Source organism: Phaseolus vulgaris, chromosome 1, assembly GCF_051622355.1.
Source record: "Phaseolus vulgaris cultivar YP4 chromosome 1, ASM5162235v1, whole genome shotgun sequence".
NCBI lineage: Eukaryota > Viridiplantae > Streptophyta > Magnoliopsida > Fabales > Fabaceae > Phaseolus > Phaseolus vulgaris.
The window spans coordinates 8365230-8384891 of record NC_143498.1 but is presented as its reverse complement, the minus strand read 5'-3'; the positions used below and the strand labels follow the sequence as shown (position 1 = coordinate 8384891).

General features: G+C 33.0%; 1 protein-coding gene and 1 pseudogene across 4 annotated transcripts; both read left to right on the top strand.

Moving 5' to 3' along the window:
- Positions 1–854: 854 nt before the first annotated feature.
- On the top strand, positions 855–3054 carry LOC150029498 (uncharacterized; annotated as a pseudogene).
- A 3947-nt stretch (positions 3055–7001) lies between these two features.
- On the top strand, positions 7002–10127 carry LOC137813418 (serine/arginine-rich splicing factor RSZ22A). 4 transcript variants are annotated; one of them, XM_068615658.2, is made up of 6 exons: positions 7002–7110; positions 7326–7429; positions 7672–7760; positions 8827–9037; positions 9406–9519; positions 9874–10127. In XM_068615658.2, exons 2-6 carry the CDS (start codon positions 7341–7343, stop codon positions 9908–9910), a joined length of 540 nt encoding a protein of 179 aa, XP_068471759.1. In that variant the 5' UTR covers positions 7002–7110; positions 7326–7340; the 3' UTR covers positions 9911–10127. The 4 variants fall into 4 exon arrangements, with proteins under 4 accessions (XP_068471759.1, XP_068471761.1, XP_068471760.1 ...); XM_068615660.2 differs by having other exon boundaries at positions 7005–7110; positions 9415–9519; XM_068615659.1 differs by having other exon boundaries at positions 7005–7176; positions 9415–9519.
- Positions 10128–19662: the final 9535 nt, after the last annotated feature.

The following is a 19662-nucleotide window of genomic DNA, read 5'->3' as shown; positions in this document are numbered from 1 at the left end:
TTATATAAATATAAACACTTAAAAATAAGTATTTGTATGATTATGTAAATATAATCAATTAATGATAAATATTTTGATAGTTATTATGATAAATATTTTTATGATTATGTAAATATAATTACTTAATTAATGATAAATATTTATGTTTATTTAAATATAATGACTTAATTATGATTATGTAAATATAACCACTTAATGATAAGTATTTATGGTTGTGTAGATATAACCACTTAATGATAAATATTTATGCTTATTTAAACATAATCACATAATTATGATTATGTAAATATAACCACTTAATGATAAATATTTATGATTATTTAAATATAACCACTTCATGATAAATATTTATGGTTATGTAAATATAACCACTTAATGATAAATATTTATGGTTATGTAGATATAATCACTTCATGATAAATATTTATGGTTATGTAAATATAACCACTTAATGATAAATACAAGTCTACAAATACAATAATGAAGGAGTATTTCTGACTTACTTAATATTCAATACATTTAGTTATTAATCATATATCTTACACTTTTTCTCTTGATTATCGGAGAGGTGGACTTCCACTCGATTTTCGTCGCTAAAGCTCAACAAGACAATTAGTCTCAAGACATAGATTAGTCTACCTGATCACCTCAGATTCACCACCTTGAACGACTCAATCTCTAAACCAGTTAGAATGTTTATTTTAAAAAAGCTAGTATATTATACTACTATTAATTTTTAATTTACTACATGTTTTGTTTTTTTATTCATAAATTCTATCTATTAAATGAATTTATTTGATTTTTATATTTAAGTAAATTTATTATATTTAATTTATTTTTGTTAGGAAATTAAGATGAATATACCTAATCAAGCTATCGAACAAGAAGATGAAACAAAACTTTTGTGGAGATATGTTTCAAAGCTAAGAAAAACAACTAGTGGCGAAAATAATATGATCCAATGTAGTTTGTGTAATTTTATATTCAATGGATCTTACACTCGAGTAAGAGCTCATTTATTAAAACTTACGGGAGCAGGAGTTAGAAGTTGTCTGTATGTGACCGCGTCAAAACTTGTTGAGTTAAAAAAATTAGACAATGAAGCAAAATTGAAAATAAAGGGTTTGAAACAAAAAAAAAAGTCTTTCTACCGTCGGTATCTGATGAAGGAAATCAGACTAGGAGTGATGTTAATCCAAAATTCAAAGGTTCTTTACAAGCTGCTTTCAATATTCAAGCGAGAGATACTCTTGATTGTGAAATTGCAAGAATGTTTTATTCTTCAGGACTACCGTTTCATTTAGCAAGAAGTCCTTATTATAGAAGTGCATTTTCTAATGCAGCCAATACTTCTAATCTTAGTGGATATGCACCGCCAACATATAATAAATAGAGAGGTCCTTTACTTTCAAAGGAAAGAAGTCATGTAGAAAATCTTTTGCAACCTATACGAAACTTGTGGAATCAGAAAGGTGTAACAATTGTTAGTGATGGGTGGAGTGATCCTCAAAGAAGACCACTCATAAATTTCATGACTATCACTGAGAGTGGACCAATGTTTTTAAAGTCAATAGATGGATCTGGTGAGATAAAGGACAAAGAATTTATTGCTAAACACATGAGAGATGTAATTATGGAGGTTGGACACAACAATGTGGTACAAATAATAACTGATAATGCAGTTGTATGTAAGGCAACAGGTATGCTCATAGAATCTGAATTTCCTTCAATCTATTGGACTCCTTGTGTAGTGCACACCTTGAATCTTGCATTGAAAAGTATTTGTGCAGCAAAAAATACTAATGAAAATAGTGATATTTATCATCAATGTTCTTGGATCTCACAAATTGCCGATGATGCTAACTTTGTTAAAACTTTATTATGGGACACTCTATGAGATTATCAATGTTCAATAATTTCAACTCATTGAAGTTGCTCTTTGCTGCTCCAACAAGAGTTGCTTCAACCATAGTCATGTTAAAAAGGTTTAGAAGTTTGAAAAAAGGACTCCAAGAGATGGTTATTAGTGATGAATGGTCTTTTCACAAAAAGGATAATGTGGATAGTGCACAATTTGTGAAAGAAACTTTGTTGACTGAAGGTTGATTATATACTTGCTTTTATTGCCCCTATTTATGATGTTCTTAGAAAAACAAATACGGATATGGCATCTCTTCACTTGGTATATGGAATGTGGGATTCAATGATTGAAAATGTGAAAAGAGTCATATACCAACATGAAAGGAAGACAAAAGTTGAATATTCATCATTTTTCAAGGTAGTGGAGTTAATGTTAATTGATCGTTGGACTAAGAGTAGCACACCTCTTCATTGTCTGACTCATTCTTTAAATCCAAGGTAATACATTATATAGTTAAATTATTTCATAATTATATTTTGTTGTGTACATATTATTTATAATATCATAAATTTATAATATTATATTGATTTATGTTTATATATTTTTAATTTTGTAGATATTATAGTCGTGAATGGTTAGATGAAGATTAAAAAAGACTTGCCCCACATCAAGATCACGAAATTACTCAGGAAAGAAAAAAATGTTTTATGAGATACTTTGATGATGCAGACATAAGGACACAGGTAAATATAGAGTTTGCAAACTTTTCAGGTGGAAGAAAAGATTTTGATGATGCTGACTCTTTAAGGGATAGAAGTAAAATGGATGCAAAATCATGGTGGATTGTTCATGGAACTCATGCACCAATACTTCAGAAGATAGCTCTTAAGCTACTTGAACAACCATGTTCTTTTTCTTGTTGTGAAAGAACTTGGAGTACCTACTCTTCCATACATTCTCTGAAAAGAAATAAGATGACACCTAAAAGGGCAGAGGATATAGTATTTATCCATAGTAATCTCCGTCTTCTATCAAGAAATTCCTCAAAATACAAAGAAGAGGAAACTAAATTGTGAGATATTGCAGGAGATGATTTTTCATTGGATGAAAATGGAATTCTTGAGATTGCTAATTTATCTCTTGATGAACCAGAATTAGAAGTTGCATTTTTCAATGAGGATGAACAAATGTAAAATTCAAACATTATAATTTAAATATGTTTATCTTTTGTTAGATTTTTTTTATAAATATATATATATATATATATTTAATTTTTTCAAATTAGGAAGTATATTAATATATTTTAACAATATATATATATATGTCGTGTCCCGTATCCTATATTTTTCAATTTAGCCGTATCTCCGTATCCGTATTCGTGTCGTGTCCGTGTCCATGTCTATGCTTCATAGGCAAGAAGTACACGAGGGAGGTAATGATAGTAGAGACGCAAGAGTCTGACCAGCCAGCTGAGCCCGACCTCTGCTTTACAAGAGATGATTTGGGAGACGTGGTCTCGCACGAGGATGACCCAATAGTATTCTCCATTGTCATCGTGGGAAGAAGAGTACACCGAGTTCTCATCGACCAGGGGAGCTCAACTGATGTGATGTTTTGGGTAACGTTTAATAACCTGCAGTTGTCACCTGACCAGCTGAGATCGTATGACGGTTGTTTATTTGGCTTCGCTGGAGACCAGGTGGAGGTGTGGGGCCATGTGGAGCTAAGGACGACCTTCTTAGACAGCGTCTCATCCCGCACAATCAGTATCAGGTATTTAGTGGTCAATGTTGTTTCGGCCTATTATTTTCTTTTGGGCAGAACCTCCTTAAACAGGTTAGGCGCGGTGGCCTCGACGAGGCACATGAAGATGAAGTTGCCCTCCCTCGAGGGAGGGGTGATCATCATCAAATCTGACAAGAAGGCGACGAGAAAATGCTATGATAATAGTATGAAAAGCAGAAGGGGAGTGTGTATGGTTGCCACCCAAGCGGAAGCCACCAGCAAGAGGCGACCCGGGCCTGCTGGTGAGGTTCAAGAAAAGGAGATTGAAGGGAAGAAGTTCAAGCTCGGCTCTTCCCTAGGTCAAGAGATGCAAGATCAGATCGCCAAGGTGATAGCGAGGCACATGAATGCTTTCGCATGGTCTTCTACAGACATGTCCGACATAGATCCTGACTTCTTGTGTCATAAACTCACTATGGATGAGAAGGTCAGAGCAGTGATGTAAAGAAGGAAGAAGTTTGATGAGGAGAGACGACTAGTCATCAAAAAGGAAACCCAAAAGCTCTTGAAAGTTGACCACATAAGGTAGAGTCAGTACCCTGAGTGGTTGGCAAACGTGGTATTGGTGAAGAAGGCAAACAGAAGGTGAAAAATGTGTGTCGACTTTACAGACCTAAATAAGGCATGTTCCAAGGATTTTTATCCGCTGCCCAACATTGATTCCTTGGTGGACAACACTTCAGGTTATTTATCTTGCAATAATTTTTTCTTTATGTTTGTTTGTTTTCACGTCCTTCTCTTGAAGTTACTAGAATGAAGAAATATTTCTTTTCTTGATGATGGAAGTTGAACTTGGTAGTGTAGCCATCATGTTAAATCTTATCATATTGTCACAATCTTCATAGGAACATGCAAATTGCTTTCATGAGACAACATAATGCTTTATTAGGTACCTTGTATACTTTTACTATGTACAACTCCATTAAGGAATTTCAAATGATATTAACCGTCATTATGATAAAATGCCTATAATTGTTAATGTTCTTTGAAGAAAAAAAAGTCCTAGATATACTAAATATAATATTAATGATGCAACTAAAGGTTGTTTAAGATTCTTTACTAATTTGAGTATTTTTAGATGTTATGTTTTCACTATTTTTATTTGGTATTACTAATGTTATTTTTTTGTTGGTTTTACTACAATTGTGTGTTATTGAATTAACACATTCAATAAGGTAGTGATTCGGCTGATTGATTAAACGTAAGAATGCTGCCTCGTCACAATCTTTACTCACCAGCTACAACGCCACGTGCACCTCAAATCCTTGCTCAGAATTCCTCTGCTAGAACCTGAAATGACATAATGGCGCCACTACGGCCGGTGGCACTCCGACGCTCAAGTCAACAACAAGAACACCAAAAACTCAGAGAAACTAGACTCTGTGGAACCGCGCTCAAGTGCTCTCTGTGAGAAAATGAATCGTTATGAAATGCGTACCTTGTAATTCTGTTAAGTTCAGCTTTTATACCTGGGATTTTCTCTCTCCAGACAGTTACACTTTGGACACGTGGCTCGCATCCAGCTCTATACGTGTCATCATCTGGGCGGAGGTAACTTAAGCGTCATTTCTATGTATCTCGTTACACGACTAAGTTGCCCATACAAGGAAATAACCTAGCGCGTAACACACCCTGGAGTGCGCACGGACAGGGCAAGTACTGGGGTGCAACAAAGTACACCATCTCTGTAGTATTGCCTGTCGCAAGTGCCACCTTCTTTACTGACACGCCGTGCATGTTCTAGCTAAGGAAACCTCGCCATCAATGAATGTCCATTCTGGGCAACCCCATCACCGATGAGCGAGCTGCTTCCTCCAACTCACCTCTCACCAGGACACGAGCATCTTGTACCTCAACTTTCTATGTTTTGTGTTGATGCTAATAAACATATCCACCGAACTTATACACCCGAACTTCCCCACAGCTTTAACTAAGCTTTACCGAAACACCCGGCGATGTGCTTTTTACGGCGATCTCTGACCACCTGATCTTCCATTACCTAACATGGCGATGATATGAAAATTTGGTGACAACTGACTATGTACGCTGAAGAACGCCGCTTCCACAAACGGCAACTATGTTAACTTCTTAGCCACTCATCTTTCTCTTGACCACGTATCCCGCTAAACACGCCCCACATAGTCACTTGCTGTCCACATCATCACATCCGATGACCTGATCGGTACAGGTAGGATTAATAGGATTCATTGCGGTTGGAATGGGACTCACAAATTGTGATGCAAGCTTATAATTGTAATTGAAAGATTAAAAATAAGTGGAATGAAGACAATTTGTTAAGTGATTCTATAAATTTTAAAATTTCATATATTTTTTTATGTAAAGAAACAAATGTGTTAATATTTTAGCTAACCTAAGAATTAATATGAGGTTTGACCTTATTTGGTGGGATTATTTAACTATTGTATTTGGGAAACATTTTTTTTTTGTATAAATTTGATTTTTCAAAATATAACTTTTGTAATTTGTTGCATAAGTTTGATCTAATTTTCCATGTTTGTCTCATATTTTCTTTTTGTATAGTTAACATGAGGGAGGGGTGCTAATATTCATTTTGATAAAAGAAAAAGTTTGGATGATACAATAAGCTTTATAAACCCTTATTTTCATGACAAACGAAATGAAAAACTATAAAATAATTATCTTTACGAGATAATTATTATGATTAATATTGTTCAAAATTGTATTACCATGAGTTTGGTAAGGTCCACGCCACGTAGATAGCTGAGATTGACTCTCAGGATGACCGTAGCAGGAATCTAAGACAATCCTAAATATCATCGCATGATAATTAAACTATTAATGCTTGAACGATAAGCATTATTAACTCCAAATACTAAGTATTTACTTGAGCATTGGAGAATCAATTGTAGGTATACCAGTACACTGAAACTGAAGATCATTGTTGCAAACGAAAAATCGATCGAGAAGTATTTGAGGTAAGAAGACCGTTGTGTCTCACAACCTGTATAAGAACGAAAATAAATAAGAAGATAATTTTGTTAAACTTTTATCTTATATATAATTAATTAATGGTATTTATTAATAAAATATATTAATAAAATCAATAAAGATATAAATTACATAATCATTTTAGTAATATATTTTCATATATATATATTTACATATCACAATATTGAAATTAAGCTATCAAACATAATATAAGGACCAAATCTACTTATATTTATTGAAAGGTTGGTATGAAAATCACATTAAAATTTTTTGAAGGTAGGAATTTTATTGCTAACTAATTTTGATGATAAGAAAAACTATTTTGGTTATTTTAAAATAAATTGATCTTTTTTAGTAAAATATAGTTAAAAAGAAAAGTTTGTGTAGAGGACGCTGGAACGAGAAGCGTTGTTTGTAAGAGCATTAAATTCGAGAGTGAGAGATATCGGTTTCTCACATTTGCAAAGAAAAGAAAAGAAAAGCGATTATAAAAGGTAAACGCTCTCCTTCTCAACGAGGCCGCTAGGGTTTTCGTTTTCCTCTTTTCTGCATCGCTTCAGGTTCAGATCTCTCTTCCAATTCACCCTTTTCCTTTTCAATTCCAACCCTTTCTTTCTCTTCTCCAAACCCTAGAGCCTCCTCGTTTTGAATTTCCCCTCTTTTTACAAAATTTTCTCCCAACCCTAAAGAACTATCACCGTGTTTTCAGGTTCTTTCTGTAAAGATGTCTCGCGTTTATGTTGGTAACTTGGATTCACGAGTGACCGAGAGGGATCTTGAAGACGAATTCCGTGTTTTCGGAGTTATTCGGAGGTAACCCAAGGCGTTTCTCAATTTTGTGTTGGATGCTTCAATATCTCAATTTTCGTTACGCTTTTATAATTAGCCCCTTTTATTTTAGGTCAAACTTGCTATGATTTTAAACGATTTAGGAATATTTTCTTGGATTTCAAAATAAAGGGACGAAAAGTACTTGGGAAAAGAATTCCCTTTCTATTTAGGTTTATTTTAATTTTTTTTTTGTGTCTAATAAAAATCATTTGTTTTGTGTGCAGTGTTTGGGTTGCAAGAAGGCCACCTGGTTATGCTTTTATTGACTTCGATGATAGGAGAGATGCTCAGGATGCTATTCGTGAATTGGATGGTATGATGGGTTACGATTGTTTGATGTAATAGAATTAAAATTGAAATGTGCATATATACATTTATTTACCACACTCTTCTTATCTGCTAATGTGTTATTGTTTTTCCCCCGTTTTTTTTTCCGGTCGATATGTTGAAGGGTTTTCCTCAACTAGCTAGTTAACTCTTCTTTTTGGCCTATGGGGCAAGCAGATGCTGCTCTCTCTTTCTTCTACTTCTGCCTTGGCCTGCAGTAATGGTTTTTTCTTCGTTGTTTCTTCGTCAAAGTCTGCTGATTTGTACAGTTTGACTACTTCTACTACTGCATGTAAAGAGAATTAAGAATGTGAACACGGTGGATTTGCACTGCTATCGCGAGCTACACTTCTGTTGCATAATGGGTTTGTTTTATGAGATGTGTCCTTCTACACTTAACCTATGGGGACCATGTGCGTGCTGCCTCTGTGCTGTATATGTTCCCTGTGGGCAATTTGTGTGCTTCAATAAGTTGTTATCGACCAATGAACCTCTGAAAATATTATGGTAACACAATCATTGTCTTTACTGAATGAACAAATATTCCCTCGTTCTGCCTTTATATGATAATACTGTATTCCCATCGATAATACCATGTTTTAATGTTCATGCATTAATTTTTTTCCTTCCACTTGAAACTGAAACCATCAAAGAGATGTAGTCTACTTGGATTTGGTGAAAATTTGATCTGTGATGTCTTTTGATATGGTTAACAAACCACTCATGGTGTAATAAAGGTTTGATTATTGTTATTGTTGTAGTCCATTTCAAGTGCGTATCATCAGTATTTTTTGTGCCACAAGTGAATGTTGCAGGGCTTGGTGGCAATGCTGTCTATTATATATTCTTGTTTAATACCTATCCTTGTTTAAGCTATTGACAATGTGATTGATTATTTGGTGGAAGCTGATTCTCCCTAAAGGGTTTAAACATTAAAGGATCAAATACTGATGCTGTTTCCATTCTATCTAGTAAATTTAGCTACTTGGATTACAATTATTTTCTTAAACTTTTTATTTATTGGGCCTCTACGTTTCTATATAATGGAGCAGGCAAGAACGGTTGGAGGGTTGAACTTTCTCACAATTCTAGGGGTGGAGGTGGTGGCCGTGGTGGTCGCTCTGGTGGTGGTTCTGATTTGAAATGTTATGAGTGTGGTGAACCTGGTCATTTTGCTCGTGAATGTCGCTTACGTGGTGGATCAGGAAGACGTCGGAGTCGCAGCCCACCCCGATTTCGTAGGAGCCCTAGCTATGGACGAAGGTTAAATTCTTTCCTATATCTTCTTTGGACCCTGTTTGCAGGTGTATTCCTGGAGATCTATGCACTTGTATTTTCCTGGAGACTATTTTTGTATTTTATCTGCCTTTAATTGGCAGTAACTAAAAGTTGTTTTGTTGATCCACCTACTTTCATTACAATGATATGGCTATGATTTGTGGTTTTGAAATTTAAGTTTTCTTTATTTGAAATTATATGTACTGAACATTTCGAGATGATATTTGTTACAATTTTATGACAAAAGTTATACATGTATCATCCTCTTTCAGTTAAAGGGCTGTATGCTGTGGTAATATTTTTTCCTTATATCTTTTTATGTTTTCCTTTCTCACCATTCTTTGATTGACTAGGAGTTACAGTCCTCGTGGACGATCTCCTAGGCGCCGCAGTTTATCGCCCCGTGGACGAAGCTACAGCAGGTCACCTCCATATCGTGGACGTGAGGAGGTTCCATATGCTAATGGGTAGGCTTTTCTGTATGGAAATTGGTTCATTTAGTTTTTGGTTCAAATGTGTTTTTCTATCAGTTATTTTATCAAACTGTGGTAGACCTAATTTTTTAATACGCATTTTGTTATATTTCAAGATCAGTTAATTTATTGTTTGAAAATATTACTTCTCTCGAGTTTGAGTCTGAAGGAAAGAAGAACGATTTTAACTTTTATGTTTATAATGCTTTAGATTTCATCCCATCTTGCTAAGTTTCTGATTAACATACTCTCCTGTTCGTGGTTTATACTGTACTTTGTGGTATATTTTAATGTCTGCAATCTTTATTCATTGTTTTGTTTTTACTGATATGTGATGCATCTATGCAGAAACGGCCTTAGGGAACGTCGCAGAAGCAGAAGTTGATTTTGAAAGTTGGTGTCTGTGATTGTTAAGAGAATAGTAAGATTTTGTTAAGCTAGTGTTTAGACTTAAGTATGAGTCTATTTTGTTGGGCAACGTCCTGAGTTTTTACTCTTGGATTGGATTAGTTACTTTCTGTCTCAGATTGTGTTGAATTTGTATTTGCAGAATACTTGTAGTGTTATTGCAGGTAATGATCTTTTTAAAGTTGTTCCTACTAGTTAAGGAGAGTTCCAGATCTTTCTATACCGCAGTATATGTTTTTATTCTCTGTTGAGATTCTTCTGGTACTGCTTCGTTTTTTGTGCTCCTCATCATTTGCTGAGCCGTAGTTCCTAGCTGCCCTTCTCTGAATTTCAAAATGCTGAGGACTGGAGATGGCTACATGCTCTTCACTTTCATAAGCTTTCTCTGCTTTTGATGTGGGTGGCCCAAATTTATCGATATTTATTTTTTATTAACTTCTAAGGGGATGATCACCTGCATCAAATGCTTCTTGCAGATACTTTTATCTTTTATACAGGTATTGGAATTCTGAGCTTTTACATGACATGTTAATTTAAATATAGGCAATCTAAGGTCTTGAAGAAATTAAAAAAAATTTTAAGTTTCAAAATAAACTAGTGTAAGTTGATCTGTGACTTAAATTCTAATTTCTATGCATTTATGAACATTGAACATTGGTGTCTCCACTTGCTATGGCAATATTAATAATTAATGAAAATAAAAGAAATACTCTCCTTTGTATGGATTTTAAATTGTGGTTTCACGCCTATTGTAGTCTGGTAAAAATATTGCAATCTTAATTTATTCTTCACCTCATACTTTGTACATAAGTCTATTTCTGTTATAAATGGTCCTTGCAGTTATTTATTTGCAAGGTCAAACCCTTTGTGTTTTGGAAGAACATTTTTCCCCTCCTATCTCCTGTTGAATGAAACACCAATTCAGGCGCCAATTGTGATTATTTATGGATTATATTCTGGTTTTGTATCCATTGAGATAACAACTCGGTTTTTATTCAAAAAGATGCATTGTAATCCATTCCTTTATACTGTGTAAGCCGTTTTTGAGGTGTGTAATTGCGGTTGATTAAACCAACTAATTGGTTGAAATGTACCTCAAACCAACAATCCAAATAATTTCCTTCCGTTGGATACTTATTTGAATGATTGCCATATGTTGTAAGTTTTCTTTGTCTGATGTCGGACACCTGTTTAACAATTAAGCGTTTTCTGTTCATAATGTGCTTGACTAATGCTATATCGGTGGAATGAAGTTAATAGAGGGAAAATAAGAGAGCCTGGTGGGATGAAAGAAGTAAAATGTGCAGAAGTAGGCATAGTAGATATGAAAGAAAAATTGTCGGTAGAATCAGCTATGCATATAAATAAAAAGTACTTTTAATGGATATTTGCAGATAATGTTTTAATTATTTTCTTGATAATAGAATGATACCGGTGTTATGATAATTAACCTTTAGATGTTTATTATGATTAAGAGAAATATTAATATTAAAAATATTACAATTGTTTAAAATTTGTTTTTTATGGTTTATATTTTTTTTTACATAAATGAAATCAAGATTTAAAGAGTTTTTTAAGTGTATACTTTGTTGTAATTTATTATTTAATAAGATTAAATTAGTTTTACTAGTATACTGTTATGTAATTTAATGATAAATTTTTTTATTTGTTTATATTGTAAAGAATCTTTTAAATAGTTTTATTTATTTATTTATGGAAAAGTATTTGTGGGTATTGTGGATGTAGTACGTAGATAATATCGACATGTAAATTTTAAAGATCAAACATGAACGTAAGTAACATTGGTTAGTTAAAGAAAAAAGAGAGAATCATGAACGTAAGTAGCATTGGTTTTTTAAAGAAAAAAGAGAGAATTAGAGAGATATATTATGAAAATATGGGTTGAAGAGGAAAAAAAAGAAAATAGTAGGTAAAATATATAAATAAAGAAATATTATTCGAAGATAAAAGTTAATAAATAAAAATAAGTAAATTATTTTTGTAGATCATATTTTTTACAGAGTATTAAAAAAGTTAGTATATTATCAACAATCTTATCATTAATTTTTAAATATATAATTAATATAATTTGGTTATTTTTACATATCAATAAATCAATTTATTTTTTCTGTTATATCTAATATAATATGAATTAGGGTGGTCATGAATTGTATTTTTCAATATCCAATCAATTTTAAGTAGATCAAATTTAAGTAGATATTTTTCAAGTAGATCAAATTTAAGTAGATATTTTTCAAATCCATTTAAAGTGAAATAAATCTAGATTAAATCCATTTTGTTAATTATATTAAATTCATTTTGTTAATTACATTAAATCCATTTTGATGGACACAGACTGACTTGGCTTGAATTGGTCCGAATTCGGACGAATCGACATCAACCCAAGCTTGGACAACTCGACGATGGCCCGGGCCTGCTCGACTTGACATCAGCCCGGGCTCGCTTGTCTCAACATTAGTCAGGGCCCAATTAACTCAACATCAACTCGGGTCCGCTCCACTCGACATCGGCTCGAGCCCGAACGATTCGACATTGGCCCGAACCCGAACGACTCGACATTGATTCGGGCCCGGACGACACGACATTGGTCCGGGCTTGGACGACACGACATCGGTCCGGGCTTGAACGACACGACATCGGTCCGGGCCCGGACGACTTGACATCGGTCCGGGTCCAGACGACTTGACATCGGTCCATGCCCGGACGACTTGACATCGGTCCATGCCTGGACGACTCGACAATGGCCTGGGCCCGGACGACTCGACATCGACTCGGGTCCGCTCGGCTTGACAACGTTCCGAGCCCGCTCGGATCGATATTGGTTAGGGCCAATTCGACTTGACATAGACGCAGGCTCACTCCACTCGACATCGCCCCGGGCCCGGGAGACTCGACATTGGCTCGGGCCGGCTCGACTCAACATTGGCCCGGGCTCAATTGACTTAACATTGGTCCGGGAGACTTAACATCGATTCGGGCCCGTTCGGCTCGACATTGGCGAGGGCCCAATCGACTTGACATCGACTTAGGCTCGCTCCACTCGACATCGACCCGGGCCCGTTCAGCTTGACATCGACTCGACATCGACCCGGACCCGGTATTGCTCGGTTAAACATCGACCAGGACCCGCTCGACTCGACATCGGCTGGATTGTCTTGGCTTAACTTTGATCGGGCCAAGTCAAAATCCATTTCAAAATGCAATTTGGATAATCCAAAATGTATCCAATGGATATCTAATCCATATCCAATTAAATGGATTAGATTTAAAATCCAAAAATATGGATTTGGATTTGAAATAAATCCATTTAAATGGATTAAAACTAATATAGATATGAATAATTATGGATTAGATTTTGTAATTTGGATTTTTTGCCCACCCTATAAATAATTACAAATATCTAAATATCTTCTATTATATTAGTAATCAATTATATTTATATAATAACATCTCCATTTAAAAAAATAATATTTTCAAATTATACTTGTTAGAGCAGTGTTTTAAAATATAATATAAAATATAATTTTTAAACATCATATAATTTTTATTTTGATTAAGTACTTTACAATAAAATATAAAATATAATTTTTCAAGATCATAAATGAAAGAGTAATGTTAGAGTACTGTTTAATAGATTTTATTTTTATTTTGATTAAGTGCTTTATAATAAAATATAACATATAATTTTTAAATATTATATATAAAAGATCAAAGTATTTTGTCTGATAATATATATATATATATATATATATATATATATATATATATATTTGGTAAGCTGGTACTAGAACGAGACATAATTTTGATTATTTTATATTATATTTTAATATTATAAATTCTTATTTTATGTATGTAGAAAAATGTTTGTTTTCTCCATCTTAAAAGATAAGCTTGAGAAGAATTCTCAAACATCAAAGATTTCTTCAATAAAATATAAAAGTGATCATTCCAATAATTCTTATGAAAATATTGTATGTTAATTTGCCAAAAATCATTATTTTTGGTATGATATTGTTCTTTACTCTAATTTGAATAAAACTTATATGTCAAGGATAAATAATTAATTAGTGTTGTATGAAAAACATTTTATGTATTTTTATTTTTGTTTATGGATAAATGTTGTTTGAAGAAGATAATTTTCTCCAATAAAAAATTAGGAAATGATTACTTTTTAACCTCTATATATAGAAGATTTATTAAAAAAAAAAAATATTGACATCAACAATATTGATGTTGTTCTTGCCGGTTGACTTGCTCGCGGGTTGACTTTGATGACAAGCTCTAACTCCGTCTATCTCTTCGCAAATCTGTCTTATCTCTTGTTGCTTTGGAACGTAGCTCTGTTGAAATAGAGGGCTTATAAGAAACAATAAGTAACTAGTTTCAGTCTTAGAAACAGCGTACCTTAACTTGGGATCTCAAGTCCCTTTTATAATTTACCTCTTGTAATAACTTTCCTTCATGAGAATATGATCTCAACTGAAAGCATACTCAACAAGAAAATATTCGGTTCAAGGGCACACTCTCTAAGTGCTGTAACTGAACAAAATCTTTCCTCCATGGAGTGCATAAAATAATAACAGAATAACCACCAGGACACCAACTTATGTACCAACATCAGGGGTCCATTCTGCTTACGTGGGCACCCTACTCAAGGTCCTACGCTATCTTTCATTATACATGCAACCTAACCACTATGTGCCCTAAAACACATTAGGTTTAAAAGAAAACAATTACTTGATCTAGACACTACATGTACTAAACGTACTCCTAGGTTCACAAATACCCTTTACTAGTAGCTTTATGCTTACCTATAAAAGGTTATTTCAATTATGCAAAGACGGGTTTACTGACCAAACTGGGCCCAACCACATGATCCATTTTATTGGCCCAACAACCAAGTTGACATGCCTATGCCATGCACCAAGATCTGACCACTGAGCCCTGAGCGCTCTGTCCAATACAGTTGTTATTAAATATCAATTTCTGAAAAAATTGTGTTTGTATTCATTATCAACCTAAATGAGTATCTTGATTTTATATTTGTTTTAGGATGTTTCCCTCTTTTAGTTAGCAAACATGTGAGTATTTAGATTATACTCTTTGTAAAAATAAAGTTGTTTAATCAAGAGTGACTGAATTCCAAACAATATTTGTTTGTTTAACCAAGACTAACTGTGTTCTAAATAATGCCCAATTTTAATCATGAATAGTTGAAGTCCATAAAATACCTGTCCTAGTACTTTGCAAAATAGTTTACTAGTGAAACTTAATCGTGTTGATTAAGAATTGGATGTAATATGAGTTTATAGGTGAACCAACCTAAAAACATTAAGTGTAATTCTTTCTTTTCTCTAATATATTTAAATTGCATGTTATTGAATTGTCTTCAACCAAATGAGAGTTTTTCTAAAAGCAAATTTATGAAAATATTTTGACAATGCTTTTCTCAACTTATAAAATTGCATCTGACTATCTTAATCATATGTCCCTCTTGACACTGCTCTCAAGTTAAAATTTCATTTGAATGCTTTCATTAGACATTGGTTTTGCAAAAATTGCAAAAAGTTTATATACTCATTTATTCATAGAGAATCCTTTCATTGGTATAATAAGCTTCCATCTAGTCTGTTCTTAGAAATTTTTATTAATAGATATAGTCTACCTATGTATCGTTTTTGTTAACATATGAATTTTGGTTTAGTTCCCCCATATTTTTGTATTTTTTTAATAATACTTTTTTCATGCGATGACAAATGATTGTTGTTACTTGAGGTGTCATCAGCGTAACTGAGATGTCAAGTAGCATAGTAATGCCTAACATGAAAGCTTTTTATATATATAAAAAAAAAGGTTATATACATAACCCAACCCTTCTTGTATATTTTGCTTGTTTCGACACTTTCTTTATTTATCCATATCATTTATTGTTTCTCTGACTAATTTGAGTGTTGAATAACTTTCTATAGACAGATCCTCATTCGATGTTTGGATATCTCAAGATTATCTACCCAATGTCAACAACTAATAATAAGGTTCTACCATTGTAACAACTTGTCTAAAAAGCAAGAATACAAATAAATATAAATATTTATTGTTATAATTATTATTAAATTTTTACTTTAAGCATTTATTATTCTTTTTTATTTTAAATTAAAAGTTTTATATTTTATATTTTATCTTAATTATTCTCACAATAAAAGAGTGGGGATATTATTATGGAAAATGAGACTTCTTTTCATAAGAAAAAGTGAATGGATCATAATGTTGTATAGCCCTCAACCAACATGTAGATTTTCACGTAGTTTTATGATATATATATATATATATATATATATATATATATATATATATAATTTTGTTAGATAACTATAACTATCATTTTAACCTTTTGTTCTTTTATAGACAGGTCATTTAAAAAATAATAAAACGATTATCAATTGTAATATAAAAACTTTCTTTGAATGTTTGTTCTATGTTTTACATTAAATAAACAATTAGAATTTCTTTCTTGCTATAGTTAGTTATTGATTTTCTTCAAATTACCATTACAATTCCTAGAATTCCTATCATTCTAATAACAACCATAGCAATTGGTACTATAATCTTTCTTTTTTCTTAGAGTGATAACAATAACGACAAAATTTAAGGAACATAAGCTACAACCAACCAGAGAGATGGAAAAAAATATTGGAGCAAATAATGAATGAAAAATCATAAAAAAAACTCCATTCTTGAAGAATTAATGCTTTCTTATCAAAATTTTATTTATGACCTGATTTTATTTTTTAATATTCATGTAATCTAATATTTTTATAGTTCGTTTATTGGAATAACTTTTTTATATTGATTAAGCACATAACTAGAAGTGAAGATTTTTCCAACATGTTTTTTTAATTGACACACATAGAACACATTATGCACTTTAGAATTTCATGATAGAAGTAGTTTGTAAGTTACTTTTCTCACTTTGCTAACAAGTGAAAAAGATCTAAATATTTTTTAGTATCACTTTTGGTTACCCTTCGACTCCCCTTTTTAAGACTAGAAACTCAAGTATTCCTTGTTGTCATTTCTAGTTATTAAAAATCTATATAATGTGTTTAAGGAGAGTTATTCTCGTAGAGAGGATAAACAATTAAGGCTTCCTCATAGGTGAATTACTTCACAAACTGAATGATACAAAGTTATCACACTCCCACAAGAAATGAAGTTTTAATTTAATCCAAATATTATAAATAGTATTATAAAACTTGATAAGCTAGATGTATCTTTTGGTGATATTGTTTTCATATTTATAGTATGCTCTGATGTGAGTATTAGTTGAGAAATCTTGTAATATATGTTAGAATGAATGGCTTTAAACTAGAGAGGGGGGAGGGGGGGGGGGGGGTGAATTGTTTAAAGAAGATTTTTGCAAACTTTTAAGACAAGAATGAATTTATCTCAGGAAACAATTGATAAGAAATTCAATTTACCAAAAACAACAAACAAAATAGCAGAACCAGAAAAACAATCGGTTGTTTATACTAGCAAACAGCAAACAAAACTGAAATTAAAGAGTTAAGAATAGAGAGATTGCACACAGATGTTTATACTGGTTCACTCCAAATCCAGAGCTACATCCAGTCTTCTCAAAAACCCTGAGGAAATCCACTAAGCAATCACAACTTGATCACTTACACAACAACCAAGAGAATGACCTTGAACACCTCAAGACACACACTCTTCTTGGCAAACACACCAACACCAAGATTGCTGATCTTGATCCCCTCAAGAACACACAACCAATCTCAGCAAACACAGAAACGAAACTTGTTTCACAGAGTACAATGATTAAACTTGTTACAGAAGATAATCTGAAATCAATACAAGCAGAATCCTATTCCACAACTTTGATCAATCACAAACTTTTTAGCAATCTCAGCTCTTTTAAAAACTCAAAAACTTAGCAAAAACTTGTCAAAGATTGATTCTCAAATCTGTTTTTCTGAATTTATTCAAAGATGTAGTTTGTTATCAAATCTTAACAAACTCTTAAATTGCATTAAAAGATTGGTCAAAGCATTTAATGACTGGAGCGTAATCAGTTAAATCTATTAAAGCTCAGTCAAATATAAAACAATTTTTCTGTTATGGTCCCAAAACAAACAATCGGTTGTTTCTTCGAATCAATCGATTGTTTTGGTTCTTAACAGTACAACCATTTTAAAAACAGTTTTCAATCTTTTTCTCAAAACATCTAAGTATAAACAATCGGTTATTTCGACAAAACAATCAGTTGTTTTAACTTAGTTGGAAAACATTTTACTTTCACAAAGATTCGATCAAGGGGTGGATTACAATACTCAAACTACCCCAGAACTATACTAAACCAGCACAGCAACACCAAGCACAACCAAGGCTTCAACATCCTTCAAAGGGTCTGGATTCTTCAAAACTTGAACACCACTTGGTTCAACAATCTCCCCCTATTTGATGAAGACAAATCCCTGATGCTTGTGTTGTACCTGATTGAATCTGAAGCAGTTCCTGTAAGATACAGTTTTGAACAAAGCATAGAACTTTTGATATTTGGTTAGCACAGATAAACAGTAATAAACTTCAGAGCTAAATATCAGAAAATATTACTCATCCAAATTGTTTTAACACCTAAAAATAGAAACTTAAACACAACATATATCTCCCCCTATTTGTCTTCACAAATAGACAAAGAGAAGAAATAAAACAAGATATTGTTTTGATTACATCAGAATTAAAGCAATAACAGCAGAAAGAAAGAAAAAAAAATTAAAAACCAGATATAAGCACCAAAAACAATCAATTGTGTCGATACACCAATCGGTTGTTTTTCCTTCATTCTTCATCATCAGCAAACTGAAGATCAAAGATTTGGTTCTGGACATCTTCAATCTGTTCATCTAGAGTCATGAATTGTGCATCCATGTTGTCAAACCTGGTGTCAATCCTCTGGAAATTACTAACACAAAGATCATGAAGGCTCCTTTGATTTTCAGCGAAGCTATCAAGCCTATTCATCATTAGACTTTCAAAAGAAGACATGGTTTGCATCCTTTCTTCTTGATTTCCAGCACCAACACTTGGTCCAACATCTTGATAATATTTAGGTGGATCTTCATGTTGAACATCCATATCAGCAGGTTCATCTTGTTCAAGATCAGCAACACCACTAGATGAGGCACCAAGGTCACCATCCTTACTAATCCATTTTCCACTTACTTTGGTAAAACCCATCTTGCTGAGTGATCCATTGTTCAACTCTTGAGTTGACTTGACCAACTCAGAAGTTTCATCTTCAAGGTTCACTTCAAAATAGAGTAGAAATTTAGATACTAAAACAACATATGGATAGTGATAGTCACTTAACCTCATAGCCTTTTGCATGTGCTCTTTGATGATGTGAATCCAATTGATTTTGATCTTCTTCATGATGCAGAAAATATATACCAGATCTTCCTCAGTAAGAACAGAATGATTACTTCCCCTTGGAGTTAGAATCCAAGTCACAATGAGAGCAAGCAATCTTTCATCAAGCTTTAGACCTCCAACTGAGCATGTTCTCACTTGAGCATGTTGATTCTTCAAGCAACTCTTGTAGTATTGGATTTTGTTAAAATCCTCCACTACTCCAAGATTTCCTTTGTTGATTCTAAGGCCAGAGAACTTGAGACCAACAACAGCAGTCCA